The following is a 19,755-nucleotide window of genomic DNA, read 5'->3' as shown; positions in this document are numbered from 1 at the left end:
GGAGTAGCCAGGCCTCCTGTGAATCCGAGTGTCTTCACCTGGGGGATTAATTTTTAGAAGTGAAATTGTTCTAAGGAGGGTGTGTGTTTTTATAAGCTTGGATAAATACTGCCAAGCTATCTTAGAGGAAAATTTGGACACCCACCAGCGGTCCTGAGGATCACCAACAGCGCTGTCAGACTTCCGGCCCTGGGGATCATATAAATTCAGCTACAATGTGCTGAGTGTGCACTGTACCAGACACCAGGCTAAGTGCTGTCCATTTATTTTATTTTTAATCTCCTGTCTGTGCTGCAAGGCTTGTGGGATCTTAGTCCCCTGGCTAGGGATCAAACCCACACCCCTGCACTGGAAGGACAGTCTTAACCAGAGAGGTCCCTGGGATGTCCATTTGTTAATTCTCATTGAATCCGCCCAACACGTCAATGAGGGAAGCAGTATTAACTTCACTTTACAGATGAGGAAACAGGGTCAGAGCACTTTACGCTTCCTTGGTTCCTAGAGCAGAGCTGAGTCCAACTCTAGCATCCAGCCCAACATCCGCCTAATGGTGCTCAAGTTTGAGAGGGCTGGGTCATAGCACTCAGAGGGCTCACTGGCAGTCCCCTTAGTGTCTGACTCAGCACAATAGAAAGGGCCCGAGAACACGCAGGTCTGGCGACGCTGACGCTGCTGGCCCAGGCACCATCCTTTGAGAATCACTGCTCGCGTTACTCTATACGGAATCCCATCTGCAAATGACCTGTGGACCTGCCTTTCACCTTGGCTCAGAGCTTATTTGAATTTGTATGCTCTACAAACCTTGTTTGTGGGGGTGTATATGGGAACATGAGCACATCTCTTATGGTCCTTTGAATTCACCATGTTTGGTTTGTGGTGATTCCACCTCTTCAAGACAGTTTCCCCACCTTTTTAATGGAGATGACGCTCACAGGAACCTCTTGGGGGTATTACAAGGAGTAATGTATGCAGGAAAAAAAATACATGCTGAAGATTGTGATTTACTGTACCAAAGCTAGTTCTCATTATCCCTGTTGATGGAAAAGCTGGGAAGCACAGTGGCAGACATTCGGGTTTGACAGGCCTGGACTGAGGTGGCAGTTTGGCCCCCACGTGACGTTAGAAAGCCTCATCCCTTCTCTTGAAGACTGGGCATATCATGGGCTCCCCAAGGGTTCAACAAGCCCTCTGTGGATTGTCTTGAGTGCTCCTTCTGCACCGGAAGCTCCAGGGGCAGCGGGGTCCTCAGTGACAGCTGGGTTGGCTCAGGAACAATGGCTACAGCCTGGATGGTCCCAGCCATCTTGCCTCTCGATCCCCAGCGGTAACGTCCACTTCCAGCTCTGTTCCTAGAAACCTTCAGATTCCTTGTTCTTTCCACATCCTGGGGATGACCTCTCCGTGACACCAGGTGGATTCTTTTCCACAACTGGAAATTGGACATGTGAGGACCCTTCTTCAGATTCCTGGAAAGAACCTGAATTCCAGGATGAGCCGGATAATCGTGGGTTGGCTGGGGCCACACATTTCAGGGGATGGCGCTGTGGCCATGGACAAAGCAGAAAGCGCGTGTTGATTGCGTCCCTAAGACTGTCAGCGCTGAGGCTGCAAGCTTCCTTGGAGTCTGGTGAGGGGTGGATACACACATTCAGAGCATCTGAAGTCGACCTGAAACTGACCGAGGGAAACTTGGGTCTCTGGGAGCAGTGGGGATGTGGCACGGCAGCCCTTCTCCAGCTGTGATGTGTGCAGGAATCTTGGGGCTCCTGTTTCTGCAGATACTGAGGCCCAAGAACTTGCATTTCTAACAAACCTGGATGTTGCGGGACTACACTTTGAATATCTAGAGTTTAAGTGATCCTTTTATCATTGCTACCAAATATAACCTTTTCTTTGGCTTTCAGTGAAATTCTGAATGCATGAGAATACACGAATTCTGAAAAACTAATTTTATTAGAGCATTCCAATTGTAGCTTTGGGTGTCAGACCTTGGCTGCCACTATAGTTTTCAAGTGGCCGGGAACAGTCTTGAGCTTGTACTATTGAAACCCCGGCTTTCTCATCTGTGTGCAGAAACTTTCCCTACCTCTGTCTCATTTAGGCAAACCTGTGTTAGGGACTTTAAAAGCATGGATTCAAGTGTCTCCCTGTGACCATTTTAATCTGCTATTTTTAGTGAGGTTGTGGACTGTCTCTGGGGAAGTTGCTGGGATTCTGAAATCTTACCAGTATATTGATACACTGGCATTTTGAATGCACATCCAGTGTTTTTAAACAAATATATGACGAACAATCCATTGAGCGTGCCGGGCAATATGTGAAGCGCTGTACTGGAGTTACCCTGTTTACAACAACTTTATGAGGTAGATCCAATTATTCTGTCCAAACGATCCAAATCAATAAAACTGAAGGTCACAAAGAATGTCAGCGGCCCGAATACATGTATTTTAACAGTAGGTACGATAGAGATTGTACTGGCTGTATCTGATTCCTAGACTGTATCTCAAATATATCTCCATGATTTAAGTGACGAACAGAGTTCCAGTAGTAAAACAGGTGCAGAGATGTGACCAAGGAGGGTAAAACGCTCAGCTCTTTATCACGTCTGTTAAAAGGCACTCCCCAGATCCTGGGTTAGATGTACATTTTCTCTGTGAACTATGGCAAACCCGAGTTCCATGTTAGGATCTGACGAACAATACAAAAGCCAAGTGACCTCAGCATCACGTGCAAGGGTGTTAGTCACCAAGGCTAAAGGCAGAATCTCATCCCCCTGTGTCATAATGCATGTTCCTGGAATTTACACTGTGGGGCTCGTGGCAGGTGCTGGGTGCCTCTATGGGGTTCAAGAAAGTGGAAAACTGGTAGCCAAAACTAGAAACGTATTACCTGATTAATAAGGAGTTATTGGCAGTACCCAGTATGAAGTCTGAATGAAAGGTACCGTTGACTATAACATAAAAACTGCTTCGTCCTTTACATACAAATAAAAGAGAGGGTTTATTTTCATTCTGAGTTTATTTAACATTTCATCCGGTTGAAATGAAATAATACATGGACTCCAACACTGGCTAGACACTGTGCTAATACTGAAATAAAAGCTGCCAGTCAGCTCATTCTTATAATTCGTTATGTTACCCAAAATATTAATAACTATTTACCTTTACAAGCTTATTGCACTTCATGTGAACTTTTCTCCAGAAAAGGTATTCCTAAGAGATCAGCAAAGACTGCCAACCTTGGTTCATTTTGTTCCTTTTGATAAACCATGATTCAACTCTACAGTTCATATTTCTCTATAAAAGTATCAAAAATCAGCAGATAACACTTTAAAAGACACATTTCCAGGCTCATGGTCCCTTCTGTCATGAGGGTCTGGCCGTCTCATCCTCGTGTGCATTAAACTCATCCTGGTGTGCATTAAACGTTTGGTTAGTTTGCCAATCTTCCAACCAGTCCTTCAATTTCCAATGAAGGTTAAGACTAACGTGGAGCTGCCAGTTATCCAGGGCTAAGAATTCTGAGGTTAGCGGGGGTGGGGGGTGGGGGGTGGAGGCTTCAAGGCCTTGAATGTGAAAGTGTTAGTCACTCAGTCGTGTCTGATTCTGTGCGACCCCATGCACTGCAGCCCCCCAGGCTCCTCCGTCCATGGGATTCTCCAGGCAAGAGTACTGGAGCGGGTTGCCATTGCCTTCTCCAGGGGATCTTCCCGACCCAGGGATCAAGCCCAAGCCTCCTGCGTTGCAGGCAGACTCTGCCATCTGAGCTGCTGGGGAAGCCCTTCGAGCTGCCTCAGTTTCTTGTTAAAAGTGCCCTGTAAGCACCTCGTGGAGCTCGGCCTCAAATTTCTAGCTTTTACCAATTTTTAAAGAGAAGCAAAAATGGCAACAAAAGATGTCCAAGGTCAGAATGTCACGGGGCAGCTCTTTTGCTTCAAATGGCTTAAGACAGAAAACCTCCATGAGAGGGTTCTGGCAGCACACAGGAGGGCCCAGAGTAGCCCAGCCTCAGGCCCGCTCACCGTTTCAGAGGAAAGAGAAGCACAGACACGAGGCGCACCGTTCTGCCTTTATGAGGAAATCCAGTCTGCTCACATCATCAGCAAAAACATGCCCAAACTAGTTTCTACGTGTGTTTCCACTTACACTCTCTATTACACATCGTACTGAGTGGTCTACACTTACTGAAATAACCACCTCCCATATGCCTCTGAACCTCTGTAGAATTACAGCATAATCTCTGTTACATTGAATATGTTACTTGTGAAACCAAGACAGGTGATGTAAACAGTGGTCCCTGGGCTGGTTATTTTCCAACAGGGTGGAATGTAATATACAACATTCAAGTAAAATCCATTGAGTCAATGATTCACATACACATCATTTCTGTAGCTTTCTGAAAGCCAAAGAAATCTTATAGGACAAGAAAAGAGATGTAGGTAGGTGAGACCGTTCTCTTGATTCTAAAAAAAAAAAGCCAGATTCAACCCAGTCATATAGTGCTGGTTTTGAATATACTCCCCAAACTTGACATTTGTGCATTTCAGTTACTTAATTAGTTGATTTAAATGACTGAATATAAAGTCAACAAGTGCAAGGTAAGATTAATATCTTCATAAGAATATAAAACAGAATAAATTTAAAATTCAATCAAAGAAAGCCACCAGCAGGAGGAAAGCTTACAGATGTAGACAGCAGCCTCCTGGTACTTTGACTTTCAGGAGGTTTATGAAGGAGCTTTTATCCTACAAATCCAAAACATTCATCTTCTACTTCAGCTGCCTCCTGCCCAACCTGGGCAGAGAAGTAAACTGTCCTTAATATTTACGAGTCTTTTTTTTTTTTTTTTTTTTACAGATTAGCCTCAGGGCTTTTGTGTTTTCTCAACTCACTACTCAGCTCTCCTTGATTTGAAACAAGGGTGGGATAAAACTTCAGTATGATTTCCTTTCCACTGACTGACAATCAATATACTGAACATCTAACTCTATGCCTAGCGATGCTCTGGAAAACTCTGGGTGTGAGTCAGGACATTGTCTTTGAAAAAACAGTGACTATAAAAGCTACAGGAAGGGTGTCTGTAAATCACAGCATGATTCAAATGTAAGGGGCGGGGGCTGGCAGGTGAGGCACCCGGGCCACCCCCAGGGGCTGTGCCGTAATCAGCAGCTGGACTCTAAAGGCTTCTATGGGTCTTTAAAAGGTTTCTGTCACCGAGAGAACCCGGCCGCCCGGGTTATTCCTCTCCAACTTGGGTAAACCAGGCTCGCGGCAGGCAGGCTCCTCTGAAGATGCTTCTTAACCTGCTTTATAACCCCTTGTTAAAGTACACACGCTGTAATTCAGGGTAGGTCTCTCGGATCCTGGCTTGCAGCTCGGCCTCCAAGCTTGTCACAGACATGGAACTGGGAGAAGGGAGAAAATGACAGGGTCATCACACGGACGGTGGAAATTCGAACCTGAGGAGAGGAAAGCGAGGACCCCCGTTCACCTCCACAACTGGTGCAAGAGCCCTGTCTGAAAAATGCTTCGCGTCCCAGGAAACCATCACTAAATAAGAAAGAAAGGGACCATCAGATCCCTTTTTATCTCTCATCTTACTAAAAGCCTTAAAAACCACTTATCGCTGGCAAGGAGGTATGGTAATCACACTCTCAGACCCTGATGTATCGGAAAGTAATCTGTGGTCAGGACACTTCCTAAGAGAAATAACATGAATGTTCACAATTCATGAGAAAAAGACACATGCATTCAGTGGAATTTTTAGCACTAAAAATTCACTTGCATTAATGTGCTTCTGTCCACTGCATAATGATATATATTCTGAACTTTTAGAAAATATGAAAATATATGAGTAAAAACATCTCTTGTAGTCACACTACTGAGAAGGACCACTGTAAGTCTTTGCTTTGTGCATGTAAAAAATGTACCTGAATGTTTTAAGTTGCTCAGTCGTGTCCGACTCTTTGTGACCCCGTGGACTGTAGCCTACCAGGCTCCTCTGTCCATGGGATTTTCCAGGCAATAGTACTGGAGTGGATTGCCATTTCCTTCTCCAGGGGATCTTCCCAACCCAGGGATTGAACCCGGGTCTCCCACATTGTAGACAGACACTTGACCGTCTGAGCCACCAGGGAAGTCCGTGTATTAAAGCTTATTTTTTCATTATGAATGCATACTTAATATATAAGAGGATGAAGAAAAACTGGCCAGCAAAACTGTTGACTTTCTGTTATGGAAAGCTCATTTGCCCCTTTCCTATTTGCCCATTTCTGTTCCCCTCTAATCTTAATAGTAATGAGATCACCAGGCAATTTAACCTAACTCCTGACTTATGCTGTCCTGAATAACCTGTTCTTTTCCTAGATAGAAAGAAGAATGAAGAATTAAGCAGTTAAAAAAAAATGACGAGCTCTCTATCCCCAACACCCACCCCCTACTCTGCCCCCTGCCAAGCAATCTGCAGGCAGATCATTCAGGGAAGACAAAATCTGAAGACACAGTAGGTGGTTCGCTGAGATTCTTTCCCCTCCTCTTTTTTTCCTTTAAAAACTGTCATGATTGACAGAGAAGGAGAAATATCGTATGACATCCCTTATATGTGGAATCTAAAAAGAAACGATACAAATGAATTTGCTTAAAAAACAGGAGCAGACACACAGACTTAGAGAAAAAACCTACGGTTGCTGGGGGGAAGGATGGGGAGAAGGGATAGTTAAGAGAGTTTGGGATGGACTCGTACACTCTGCTATATTTAAAATGGATAACCAACAAGGTCTTACTGTATAGCATAGGGAACTCTGCTCAACGTTATGTGGCAGCCTGGATGGGAGGGGAGTTTGGGAGAGAATGGATACATGTATGTGTATGGCTGAGTCCCTTTGCTCTTCACCTGAAACTCTCAACTTTGTTAACTGGCTACACTCCAATACAAAAATTAAAAGTTGTTTTTTTTTTTTTTTTTTAAATAAAAGGTATTACATGAAAAAAAAAAAGTGTCACAACTGAGCAAAATCTTTGGAGTTGGTCTCTGGACATGAGTTCACCTTCTCCCTGCGTAAAGCACCTTTTCTTTCTACTGACGCCTGTGTCTTGAATTACTGGCTTCCAGGCTGCAAGCTGCTGAACTTGGGTTTGGTAACACTAGGAATTAGTTTCTTAAGAATTATTCTTTACTTGAGTGGGCTTCCCTGGTGGCTCAGTCAGTAAAGAATCCATCTGCAATGGAGATCCCTGGGTCAGGAAGATCCCCTGGAGAAGGAAATGGCAACCCACTCCAGTGTTGCCTGGTGAATTCCATGGACAGAGGAGCCTGGCAGACTACAGTCCATGGGGTAGCAAGATTTAAACAGGACTTAGTGACTAAACCACCACCACCATAGTTGAGATGTGGTAAACTAAGAGGTAAAAAGATAGGATATAGATTTATAGACATAATGCAAAAAAAGAAAAATTATGAATATAGAAAAAAACAGTGGCTGTTTTTTTTCTTCTATATAGGGAGACCTTGGGTAATTTTAAAATAATGTTGCTAATGGCAATGATAATGGCTATGACTTAGTGCTTAATTTTGGGGTCAGACATTATGCATTTTTAACCCTTATAAAACCTTGGAAAGTTAAGTATTATCTTAATTTTACAGATAAGGAAACCAGAGGGGCAGCTGAGATTTGAAGTCAGATCCTTCTCGACCCAAACGCCATGCTGCTAAGTCACTGAATGTAACGCCAAGTGCTGAACACTGATATTCCAGTACCGCAGACTAAGGAAACAAACCTTCCTTACCCGAAGCCCTGAGATTCTGGGGTTCGCCCAATCAAATAGTGCTCCTCTTCAGGAAATTCATCTGTATCGGGCTTCACAACAGGTTCTGAAGCTCCTGCCCTCTCCAAGGGGAGCTTAACTATGGGTACCAAGGTGATAAAGGTTCCCTCTCCTTGAAATTTAAGTCCCCAGCTAACAACAGTGGGGGTCAGAGACAAGCGAAAGACCAGATAAAAGACGAATGTCTCATCAGATGCGGGACCTGATGAAGTCAGTTCTAGAAGAGACTGCCGCGTCCCAAAGCCACTGGAAAGCCTCCGGCGTTAAAGGCCATCTGTGTGGGGCCTGCCGGCCCATGAAGGACATGACAGAGGCAGGACTGGAAGCAGAAGCCCAGCAACGCAGCAGACCGCTGCCCCTCTGCACCTGGGCGTCAGACAGAAAAAGGCTGAAGCCGCAGATCTATGTGACGCTGATTTAATGCCGGTTAATCCAGTTCTTACATCAAAGGCAGGATTCAAGGGCAACTTGTGATGAAAGATATATGCACAATAAAGCTTTTAAGGCAAAAAGGAAAAAAAAAAAAACTCAAGTAGGAAGAAGGAAAGCCAATATACCAACCGCCAAAGTGCATACAGTTGCTCTCCCTGGGGGTGGAACTTAAATTCTAATATTTCTGCCTTATAGATGACTTTGCCAATGGACTGGACATCAGTGAATCATATTTAAATTTTTATAAGAGCAAATTTGCACCGGAGTTAACCTGAGTCTTACACAAGAATAAAGCATTTTCAAATATAATCATAGCAGGTAGCAAAGAGCTGGGCAAAGAGAGTTTTGATATTAAATAGACGTGCATTTAATTTCTGCCTCTCTCTCTTCCTTTTAGAGACTTGGCTTCATTATCTTTTCGAGACTCAACTTTCCTCCTAGTGAAATGACCCTGTGTCTGCAACTTGTTTTTAGGGTTAAAACGCATGATCATTCCGAAGAGTAACAAATACATACCTTTTCTGCGGAAACAGAGCACAGCACAGAGGCGTAGCAAATACCAAGCTTAAAGAAAAATGAAAAAGACACATCAGAGCACTTTTAAAAATGGTATACTTTTCAGACTTTTTCTGTTCTACTTTGATAACAATCCCCTTTCTTTCTTTTTGGTATTATACTGCCAACACAAAAATATGTCCTGTTTGTGTAATTTTACTACTAAGGGCTGCCAAAATAATTATAAAAAGGGAAAAAATCAAACAGATAAAAGGAGTTTTAAAAAAGAATCACACAAGTAGCCCCAAATGTTGCAGGTTTCTCTAAAGGCAGTTTCTTTCTAGCTAATGACTGGGACCAGATGTTCTGAGACAGTCTCATTTTTCAAAATGCATGTCCCATATTAGCCCTCACTTTCATATGCTGTATATTAATCTTAAAAAAGGAAAGAATGACATTGAAGTAATTCTACTCACCAAAAGCCAACTATTCCAACTTGAACAGGTGCACTCATCCATGGGAACCTCTGGGTAAAGAAATAAACTATTTTGAATACTTTTTATACAGGCTCTTAGAGACAGTTTTCTCTGCTGGTTAACTGGAAGGAGCGTGGCCACATTACAAGATCCAGCTGGATGCGATTAGTGAGGTGTGGGGGTACCACTGCAACGGCACGTTAGTCCTGACTTCCTGCAGCCCTCGGAGATCTGGCCACGACGCACATGCAAGGGTCAGGTGGCTTCTCATACTCCTCCCTTGCGCTTAGAATCAGAGATGCCTGCTCGTAAATGGGAGCTGGAGAAAATGTTATCGCTTGGCTATCATTTGTCTCCTGGCTGGGGAGGTTTGTGGTTCTACAGCCGAAGACTAACAAACCTGTATTCAAATCTCTGTCCTTCCAGTTCACCCCCACTGTGGGCAAAGGGAGGCAGAGTCCACCCAGCCCAAGCTCTGGTTCCTTTTCTGCAGAATGAAGATCCCAACAGGTTCCTAAAAACATGTGCGCGAAGATACGCCAGATAACATTTATCAAGCACCTAGTGCTGTGCCTGGAATGTTCAGAAACCCAAAGGCATTGCTGCCCTGCTCCCGCCCCCAACCCTGCACCTCTCCTGTCTTGGTTTTAGTCGCTGTCAGTATGGTTAGAATAACTGCTGGCATAACAAATTCTTGGCTGCCACTTTTTCGTTAATGGAAATGAATGAGTTGGTTGGTCTTTTGGAGAGAATGTGCTATTAGATTTTTAGCTTTCAAAAGGGAATTTTTATAAATGCATAACATGCAATATAAAGAGCAACGAGATATATAGATTATATAAGTAAGGCCACTGAAACAGCTGCCACCAAGTTGCCAACTAGTTGTAATGAAATCAGCCAGAGTCAACACAAGTGGTTAATTAAAAGATCAGGATCCCAAGGGGACTTGTGTGAGAGGCATACCCTGGTCTCCAAGAAGGCTCCTCTGGCGAAAAGGTACATCCCATGGGTTAAGGGAGAGAAAGGGAGAGATGTCAGCAAGCAGAGACAGGCCCACAGAGCTCGCGTAGACGGGCCCCGCCCCTCAAGGGATGGCAGGAGAAGGAAATACTGCATCAGGGGCAGCTGGCTCCGAATGATGCTGCATGATTTTCATAAGGAGATGGTAAATTGTCTTCCTTCTTTCCCAGTCGTGTATCATCAGTCTGGGAGCACAGACTTGGCGATGGGAAGGCAAGCTAAGAACTGAATAAGATCTTGCTGGAAGATTGACCCACAAGAGCCCATGAGAGCAGCCTCTTCTTCTCAAGTGGACTCTTGAATAGACGTGTGTAATCTCAACAACGGGTGTGCACAAACCAAAGGCTGACGGAGGCTCGTGCAGAGGGTTTTGTTGGAAGGGTTCTCAGTAACCGCAAGGATTCCGGACAATTCTGATCTCTCTCATGAAGCTCAACCTGGATGTCATCCCCGCTCCCAACTCCTTTCCAGCACCCCCTCCTGCCTCATTCACCCCTACTTCAAACAGAACTTGGTCTGAGATTTTAAAAGTGAGCTGAGGATGTTTGGGTTTTCCCCTAAATAATCACAGAACTTGAGGGAGGCACATAGCATAGAATTATGGAAACAGGATATTTTAAATGAATTAAAGACAGTAATCACAAGTTTAAAAAGATACATATTCAATGAAGTAAAAGCCCAAAAAGTTAGTATGAGTAAATTCTTTCTCTTTCCAATGATCTTTACTCTTTACTTCATACTGTATATGAAATATAAATTGCACATACTGACCATGCAGAACTTTTGACACATGTATTCAGCTGTGAGGTCATTGCCACAATCAAGGTAATTAAATATTAGTAGCTATCATCCTTGTTTCTTGTGCCCTTGGCCATTCCACCATCTTTCCTAAACCCTACTATACCCATTCCCTGGCCACCTCTGATCTACTTTCTGTCGTTATATACTAGTTTATGATTTCTAGGATTTTATATACAGTATCTATTCTTTTGTATAATTATTTTGAGATTTACTCATGCTGTTGTATATATGCATGGTTCGGGGCTTTTTATTGCTGGGTTAGGTATTCCACTGTGTGAATGGAATTTGATAATCCATTTTCCTGTTTATGAACATTTGGACTGTTTCCAGTTTGGGGCTGTTGCAAATAAAGCTGCTTTAAATACCTGCCTTTTATGGACATACATTTTCATTTCTTCTAGGTAAATACTTAGGAGTGAAATGGCTGGATTGCAGGGTAAGGATATGTTTAACTTAAACTGCCAAACTATTCTCCAAAGACTCTTCAGAGTCCCTTGGATTCCAAGGAGATCAAACCAGTCAATCTTATCAGAAATCAACCTTGAATATTCATTGGACCGATACTGAAGCTGAAGTTCCAATAATTTGGCCACCTGAAGAGAAGAGCCAACTCACTGGAAAAGACCCTGATGCTGGGAAAGATTGAGGGCAGGAGGAGAAGAGGGCGGCAGAGGATGAGATGGTTGGATGGCATGACAGACTCAGTGGATATGAGTGTGAACAAGCTCCAGGAGATAGTGAAGGATAGGGAAGCTTGGTGTGCTACAATCCCTGGGGTTGCAAAGGGTTGGACATAACTTAGAGAATGAACAACACGAACAACAAAGTGTTTGTATCCTTTTACATTCCTACCGGTAGGGAATAAGAGTTTCAGGTCTTCTAGCTACATCCTTATTATGGTCCAACACTTATTATGGTCAATCTTTTTAATTTTAGCCATTCCAATAGGTGTTTAAAGGTAGCTAATGTGGTTTTTAAACTGAATTTCCCCAATGACTAAAGATACTGAGCATCTTTATATGTGATATTATTTGATATCTATGTATACTTGGTGAAATATCTGTTCAAACCTTTTGCCCTTTAAAAAAAACACTGAGTTGTTTTCCTGAATAAGTGTATCTTTTGGATACAAGGCTTTTATCAGACACATACTTTGCATAAATTTTCTCCAGTCTGTTCCCTGTCTTTTCATTCTCTTTATAGTGTTCAAAAAACAGAATTTTAACATTTTGAGGAAGCCCAATTTGTCCATTTTTTTCTTTTATGGAATGTGCTTTTGGTGTTAAGTCTAAGAAATCTTTGCTTAACTCCAGATCTCAAAGATGTTCTGTTTTCTCCCAGAAGTGTGACAGTTGTAGACTTTTACCTTAGATTCCATGAGCCACTGGGAGTTGACATGTGTATGTGTGTATGCCATCAGGTCCCTACACATGGCCCACATCCCAGGCAACCTGACCATACGCAAGCCTCCCACCTCTGTGCCCTTTCTGTGCTTCTGCAGCGCCTGTGCCCCCGGCCAGCCAACTTCAGGGGTCTCCGCTCACCTGCTGCAGCTGGGGGAGAACTCCCCTATGCTCCCACCATGCCCCACACTCTTATTCACCATGCACTGGACCATGTCCTGTGCCCTCCCCACCACCACACTGTGTGGTTCTGAGAGCACGGCCCAAGCCCTATTTCTATGATAATGGCACCCAGCACACTGCTTGTGTGCAACAGGCATTCACCCAAGGGCTGCCGCATCAAACGAGTGAACAAATAAATGCCATAGTCACACTCCATCAGCAGACAATCCTGAAAGTCTACTGAGTAGACAGAGCCGTCCACCTTTCTTAAAGAAAATATAAATGAACAAGAACTTCAGGAATGAGGAGCTCTTATCTGACCCAATTCATGGCAACTTTGTTCTCAGTGAAAAGTGCCAGCCAGGTAAAGAGGCCACAGGAGCGATTCTTCACGAACACTGTTGGGTGAAGCGCCAGCTTTTAAGCAGTGAACTCCTGGTGTACTGCAAAGATTTCAGTGAGTCACCTGCCCACAGCTGATGCTTTTCGCTAGCACTCCGTTTGGAAAAAGACAGGGCGTGGGGGGAAGGATGAGTCATGCCGAATGCTCCCCAAGCTCACCGGTTAAAAAAGCCAAGAACATTCAATTCCTTTCATGTTTGCAGAGGAGTATGGTCACATCCAAGGTGAAAGCCCCGAGAAGCACGTCCTTGCAGGGAGGCACATCTGGCTGCTGGAGTTGTGGGAACAGAGGGTCGACCGACCCAGGCAGACGTGGCCGCCCACACGGACCTGAAGCACAGCTGAAGAAATGATCTCTGGGCCTTTGTAAACGGGGCTCAGAAAAGCCTCCCTTTCAAAATAGTGTGTGAACGTGCTTTGCAGATGGAAATGTATGGATACAAATATAAGCTGCCTCCACTTCTGCTTTCACAATGGCCATACTATCAGTGAAGTCCTACAGTCCTTGCCACGTGGGCAAAAATGCAATATTCTGATGTAACAACAACCCTGAATGTAGGGGTGGGATGTATGTCTGAGGAGCTCAACATTTAGCCATAGCTTTTTCAAAACATCATCCTCCAAGGAGGTCTGAACCTGTTTAGCAGCAGCCAGACCCTTGACAGCTAGTGAGGCCCTTGGACGGATCCATGAGCTGCTCTGACCGCCTCCCCGCCCCGCCACATGGCTTCTGATGCCAGCAGCCTCCTCCGGCCCTGTGTGAGGCCCTTCAGGGGGGAAGTGGGGCAGGTGGAGGGGAAGCAAGGTGGCACACCTCCAAATTATTGTTGAAGGGTGCAGTACAAGCAAAGCCAAAAACCACAAACCAGGGAGGAAGGACAAGGGATGAAAACACAACAGTTACACATTTTTCGTGTGAAAAACCCTAGAGCCATGTGGGAGTAGTGGCTAACTGGTTAACCAGCAACAATTTGCTGGTTGTTTCATGGAAGAAAAAGCCAGGCTGTATCTGAAGCAGTTTCTGTCTGTCCCAGCAGGAAAATGATGCAATATGCCCAACTCTGTCTCCTGGCCAGTGTCTGTTGCTGAGATATTAGAGTAACGGCAGCAACTTTCCCAAGGACACTGAGACCCCAGGAGTTCAAGGCCATGACAGTTAGGAGAAGAAAAGGCCAAGTTCACATCACTGCTTTCTCTGGTGACCTGACTTCAGCATGAACGTAGGTCTGCATGCAGACTCTCTCAGAGAATTTCTGGAATCCCAGGCCCACATTAGCACCCATGTGTGCTCAATACCCACAGCCAGGAGTGAGACGCCCAGGGAGTAATGTCCCAGCAGCAGGGGCAATGGGCCAGATTCGGAGCCTCGCTGCGGAGTCGGGCTGCTGACACCCCTCTGCTAACTGGGTGCTGGGTGGTGTTGGGGAGGCCGAGAAAAAGGACTGGGAAAGCTTTGATGGTGGGGATACTGCCACTGAAGGTGGTCGCCCCACTGCATTCACAGGTGCTGATTCACGACAATCATATACTATTGGTGGAATGACTCACACTTAGTATTCCTCTCCTGCAAAAGTTTACTTTTATGTCAGACAACAGGATGAGGTGACTGTCTCCAAGCCTTGTATCTACTTGGAAATCTGATCTTGCTTTAAAAGTCTGATTTTGCTTAAAGTCTGCAGGAGGGGGAGGCTGGATTTATTATTATTATTTTTTTATTCTCTGTTGCCCCTGAAGTTGGCATGCCAATACCTTAAGAAATTAACAATCAGGAAAATCCAAAGGTTGCCTGGGTCAACGTATGCCCTTGCAGAAGGACTATAATCCTAATGTCTTATCAGATCAAGAGCTAGCAGTGAAGAACACAGTGCATCAATTCCGTATCTGTAAAGTCAAGGAGCCACTGGATGCTCCACTTCCTACCAGCATCCTGGAGGATAAGGCTGATGGCCCTTCCTTCAGAGCCTAAACCACTTCCCATAAGGAAAGCAGGGATAGATAGAGAAAGGAACATCAATTTTTTTTTTTTAGATTATCTGAAAATAAATGAGACATCAAAGTTGGTGAGTTTTAGATGTTTACATAATTTAGTAGTTTCCAGATCTAGTCACCATTCTAGTACATACACCAATTCCTTGGCAGCTTTAAAGAGTTCATCTGTTTACATAATATGGTAGCTTCAAGATCTAGTCCCTGTTCCAGCACACACACTAATCCCTGAGCAGCTTTAAAGAATTCATCGTTTTAAATTCTGCAGAGGAAAATGACTTCAGCAAAGCCTTTTCATGAATCCTCAAGTAAGAGCTTATCAAAGTAGGTAAGATGTCAAATGAGGTCACCTTTACATTTTGGTCTTCACTAATAGCTTTACTGGTTAAATCAGTGAAACTGTTTTATATTTTTGTTTAATCTTACACTTAAGACTGTAGAAATCCACCAGGAGATGGACGGAGACTCAGCAGGCATGTGAGAATGCTGCCCCCTGGGGGCGGTCCAGGGGTCTGTGGATCTCCCAGGATGCTCGGAGGAGAACAGCTGATCACTACAGAGACACTGCAACACTCCATCCCACTATTCACATCGACGTGCGAGACTGCTAGAGGAAGAAGCTCCGAGAATATAATTTGCTCACGTACCCGAAGCTCCCAGGAGAGAATGAGCCGGCTGCCAAGGAGAGGGCCCTCTTTCTTGCTCTCACACGGGGTTGGTACATCCGACATGCCAGTCAAATGAGGCACTCAATACTATTGACTTTTCAAAGCATACTTTCTTGGCTTATCATCTGAGAATGTAATTGTATTGAAAATATTTGGTGTTGGCCTTAATTTTCCGCTCTGGAGCCCATAGGGTGAATAGAGGTTAATGAACATTGACCTGTCGGACATTTAGAATTTTCCTAATCACAGAAATCATTCAGAAAGCGTCAGGCCTATGAACCATGTCCTTCTTTCAAAGTCTGGTAGTGTTCCCTCATGGTGACGGCTCACCCTGAGACAGCTGAAGGGTTTGCAACCCGCCTGCTCCCCCAGCCAGGAGCTGGAACCTTTCCTCCCGCAGGAGCACCGGTGTCCGATTCCAAGCACAGCAGGAGCCAGAGGAGCTACCCCATCCGCCTCTTCCCTACCTGTTACAGGAAGCTGGAAAGCTAAGGTGAAGCATAAATACAACTGCATTTGAATCCTGGAAACCACAAGAATGCAGACAATGCACAGAGGTTTCTCAGTTAGTTTCATCCTGGAATATCTTCAGACCCTGAGGGGAGGCGGCTGATAGATTAATGGATTATTAGAGATGATTACCACAGAAAAATCCATCTAGGCACTAATTCAGTATTCTGTGAAGCTGCTACTCCCAATTATTCTTTCCTTTCAGGTAGTATGTACACGGACTTACAAACAAATCATTCCAAATTCATACCCTCCCTTCATTATTACTTAGCTAGGGATCTGAGTGATAACTAAGATAAGCCTGTACTTGGGTTATGGCTGCTCAAGAGGAGTGGGCAGCATTCAACAAATGAAAGATTTATGAGAGCTTTTTCAAATATTTCTCATTAGAAATAAAATATTTCATCAAGTATCCAATTGCCACTGGCCTTCAAATTCTTTACTCCCTATCCACGTGGGAAATAGTCTGTATAGCTTGAAGTCTGAAGACAAATAAGGATTGAGACAAGGATAAACAGAACTGGGGCTTACCTTGAGAAAGGCTTTCTTTTCCAGAGTATTCATGATAAATGGAGGGATGGCTGTAAGTAAAGATAGACTCGCTTAAATCTTGGATAATGTCTATTTTCAGCTCACTTTTTTTTTTCCTCAACAATTTCACAAAAGGCTTATATTACTTGCAGACTAGTTGCAATATTCTTTAAAATATCTTAGCATTAAAAAAACTCCCACTGTTTCCATTTGTTAAAGTTTTGAAAAATAACACAATGCTCTAGGCCCGCTAGAAAATTTTATGATCTTGATGAGAACTTTAACATTAAATAAGCAACAATGCAAGCATCAGGAAATTTCCCCTTCTGTACCAATGATACAAATGCAGGCTTCCCCGGGTGTCCATCCCTGTGGAGTACAGTATAAAAATTCCTGCCTTGAGTCACACAGACCACTTGTTAGCTGGGTGATCCAGAAAACGTTACCTCCCTGCTCTGAGCCTTGGTTTTCTGTTTTCCTCGTCTGTATAATGGGATAACTGTACCAAACTAGCCTGGACGATAAGCTGCAATGATGCACGTAACCATCAGAGAGCACAGTTCATTTACTCATGATTCAGACTCAACTATCCATCAGACTAAACTGTCACAGCTAGTCCAACATGCCAATTACCTTTAGAGATGTTGCTGGGATAGGAAGACTGTCTCTTCCCCTGGGACTAAATAATGTTTCAGATAATCAAGCCACTGGAAACAAAGCTGTTGGGATGCCTGAACTCCAAAGAGGAGCCTTGTATTTCAAAATGGGAACGAGCAAAACCAAAAAGCCTACCCAGGGTAGAAGCTGCAGTGGCCAGCTTGGTCTCATAAAATCTGGAGACCTGGGCTCAGCAGGTGTACCAGGGCAGCCTCCCCAGCTCCTCGCAGGTCAGTGACAACGTGCTGGTCCCTGACTCGGGGGACTCTCGGCCTGCATGTCATGACTGTGGCGTCCTCAGCTCACCCACCCCTACAGTGCATGCACACCGCTGTCGCACGAGGATGTCTTTGTTAAATCACTTAACGGTGGTTAATCAGTTCAGTTCAGTCTTTCAGTCATGTCCAACTCTACAACCCCATGGACTGCAGCACGCCAGGCTTCCCTGTACTTCACTCTATGCCGGCGCTTGCTCAAACTCATGTCCATTGAGTCAGTGACACCATCCAACCATCTCATCCTCCGTTGTCCCCTTCTCCTCCTGCCCTCAATCTTTCCCAGCATCCAAGTCTTTCCCAATGAGTCAGCTCTTCACATCAGATGACCAAAGTATTGGAGTTTCAGCTTCAGCATCAGTTCTTCCAATGAATATTTGGGACTGATTTCCTTTAGGATGGACTGGTTGGATCTCCTTGCAGTCCAAGGGACTCTCAAGAGTCTTTTCCACATCACAGTTCAAAAGCATCAATTCTTTAGTGCTCGGCTTTCTTTATGGTCCAACTCTCACATCAATAAATGACTACTGGAAAAACCATAGCTTTGACTAGATGGACCTTTGTCCGCAAAGTAGCGTCTCTGCCTTTTAATCAGATAACCAATTAGCTGGAGTGCCAGTAGTTGGAAAGGAAGAAAGTTTTCTTTCTTTAACTTGTTTGCTCACTTCTACTTGTGAGGAATGCTGATGAGCATTCTCAGTGACAAAAGGAATTCAAAGACAACAATCAAAAACACATCTCTGGGAAAACCTAACAGCACTCAAGTAAGTGTGCTTCCTTTGAGAGCTTAGTAAATAGCCAAGGGCTGTTTGCACTCAATTTAGACAAGGAAATCGAAGATACTCATTTCTATTTTCTTTTTTCTTTAAAGAGTAACGTAGTCTCGGGCCCTCTGGTTTCTGAGAACCTTCTTAAGAGTCCTGGTCTGAATGTAGCTGAATAAGCTTTAGGAGTAGATCAGAGATTCTCAGAGGAACTAAGTTACAACAGAGATTTTCTGCCTTTCATCATGCTGAGTCCAAGTCTAATGGACAAAACTGAGTCCATACTGGCAGCCATTTTATTCACAGTTGTTGGAATTAACCCAACTTGGTTTATGTTCCAATGGTTTCCAATTGATACAAATAAATCCTCAGTATAAATTATTCTTATTCAAGAACTGTTAGAAGTTTCTTGTCAAGATTGACTAAGACCAAATTCTTTCTCTTCAAATCCTCATCACCCGTACTGTGAACTGCCCTGGTCCAACCACCATCCTGACCAGTCTCCAATCACCAGTCTTGGTTCCTCTTCAGCTGACTCTCAACATGGCACCCAGAGTCATGCAGTTAAAGCCCGAACTGGGTTATTATTACTACTCCCCTGCTCAAAACCCTGCATGGCCTCCCACCCCTCGGACTAAAGCCAGGGCTCCAAATGCCTGCAGAGCCATCCGCGCTCTGCCCACGTCAGCCCGGCTCCCCTGTCTACTGTTCCTGCCCCCTTCTATCTCCCCACGCGGCCCTGTGATGCTTCCAAGACACCAGGCATTCCTCAGCCATCTCTTGCTGTTCCATCTGCCCCAAAAGATGCATCCCTGGAACCACCCTCCCCCTTATCTGCCCAATCTACTCCTGTCACCAAGCAGGACCTCTGGGGTCTTCCTGGGACAGACCCCGTCCCCCACATCCTCTGCTGCAGCTCCTCTCTGAAGCACCCAGATAACAGTATCTCAGGACGATCATGAGCACACAGCCTGTAGACTGTCCGGTGCCCAAGGACTGATCCTGTTAAGCCCCTTGTTACCTTACCATCAACCAATCAGAGAACTGTGCATGAGCCCATCACATACCCCGCGGCACCCCTCCCCACTGTGTGGCCTTTAAGAATGCTTTGTCTTTAAATGCTTTGGGGGTTTTTTGGGGAGGCATGAGCCACGCTGCCCTTGCACAGCCCTGCAATAATCTTCCTCTTCTCCAAACTCTGTCGTTTGGTGGTGTTTGGCCTCATTGCACACACGGACTTGTGTTTGATAAAACTTCCACTCCAAGATCCCCACCCTCTGTATCCCCTGAGCCCTTATAACCATCCAACAGATTACATATCTGACTTATTTGCTCAGTTTTCTGCCTCCC

General features: G+C 44.5%; 1 protein-coding gene across 4 annotated transcripts in view; it reads right to left on the bottom strand.

Moving 5' to 3' along the window:
- Window positions 1-2,999: 2,999 nt before the first annotated feature.
- The window catches only part of SFXN1 (sideroflexin 1), a 51,096-nt gene continuing 34,340 nt past the window's right edge, over window positions 3,000-19,755 (bottom strand). The window contains exons 8-12 of one of the 4 annotated variants that reach the window (XM_044925481.2): window positions 16,710-16,759; window positions 10,190-10,211; window positions 9,227-9,276; window positions 8,772-8,819; window positions 3,000-5,404 (exon numbers count right to left, since the gene is read on the bottom strand). In XM_044925481.2, coding sequence (XP_044781416.2) covers window positions 5,342-5,404; window positions 8,772-8,819; window positions 9,227-9,276; window positions 10,190-10,211; window positions 16,710-16,759 — 233 coding nt within the window. In that variant the 3' untranslated portion in view covers window positions 3,000-5,341. Of the gene's footprint in view, window positions 5,405-8,771; window positions 8,820-9,226; window positions 9,277-10,189; window positions 10,212-11,741; window positions 16,157-16,241; window positions 16,278-16,709; window positions 16,760-19,755 lie in introns of those variants that run through there. The other 3 variants (XM_006047241.4, XM_044925482.2, XM_025296395.3) reach the window with 3 other exon arrangements.

The sequence above is a fragment of the Bubalus bubalis genome, chromosome 11 (assembly GCF_019923935.1).
Source record: "Bubalus bubalis isolate 160015118507 breed Murrah chromosome 11, NDDB_SH_1, whole genome shotgun sequence".
NCBI classification, from domain to species: Eukaryota; Metazoa; Chordata; class Mammalia; order Artiodactyla; family Bovidae; genus Bubalus; species Bubalus bubalis.
This window is presented reverse-complemented; position numbering and strand designations above follow the sequence as displayed.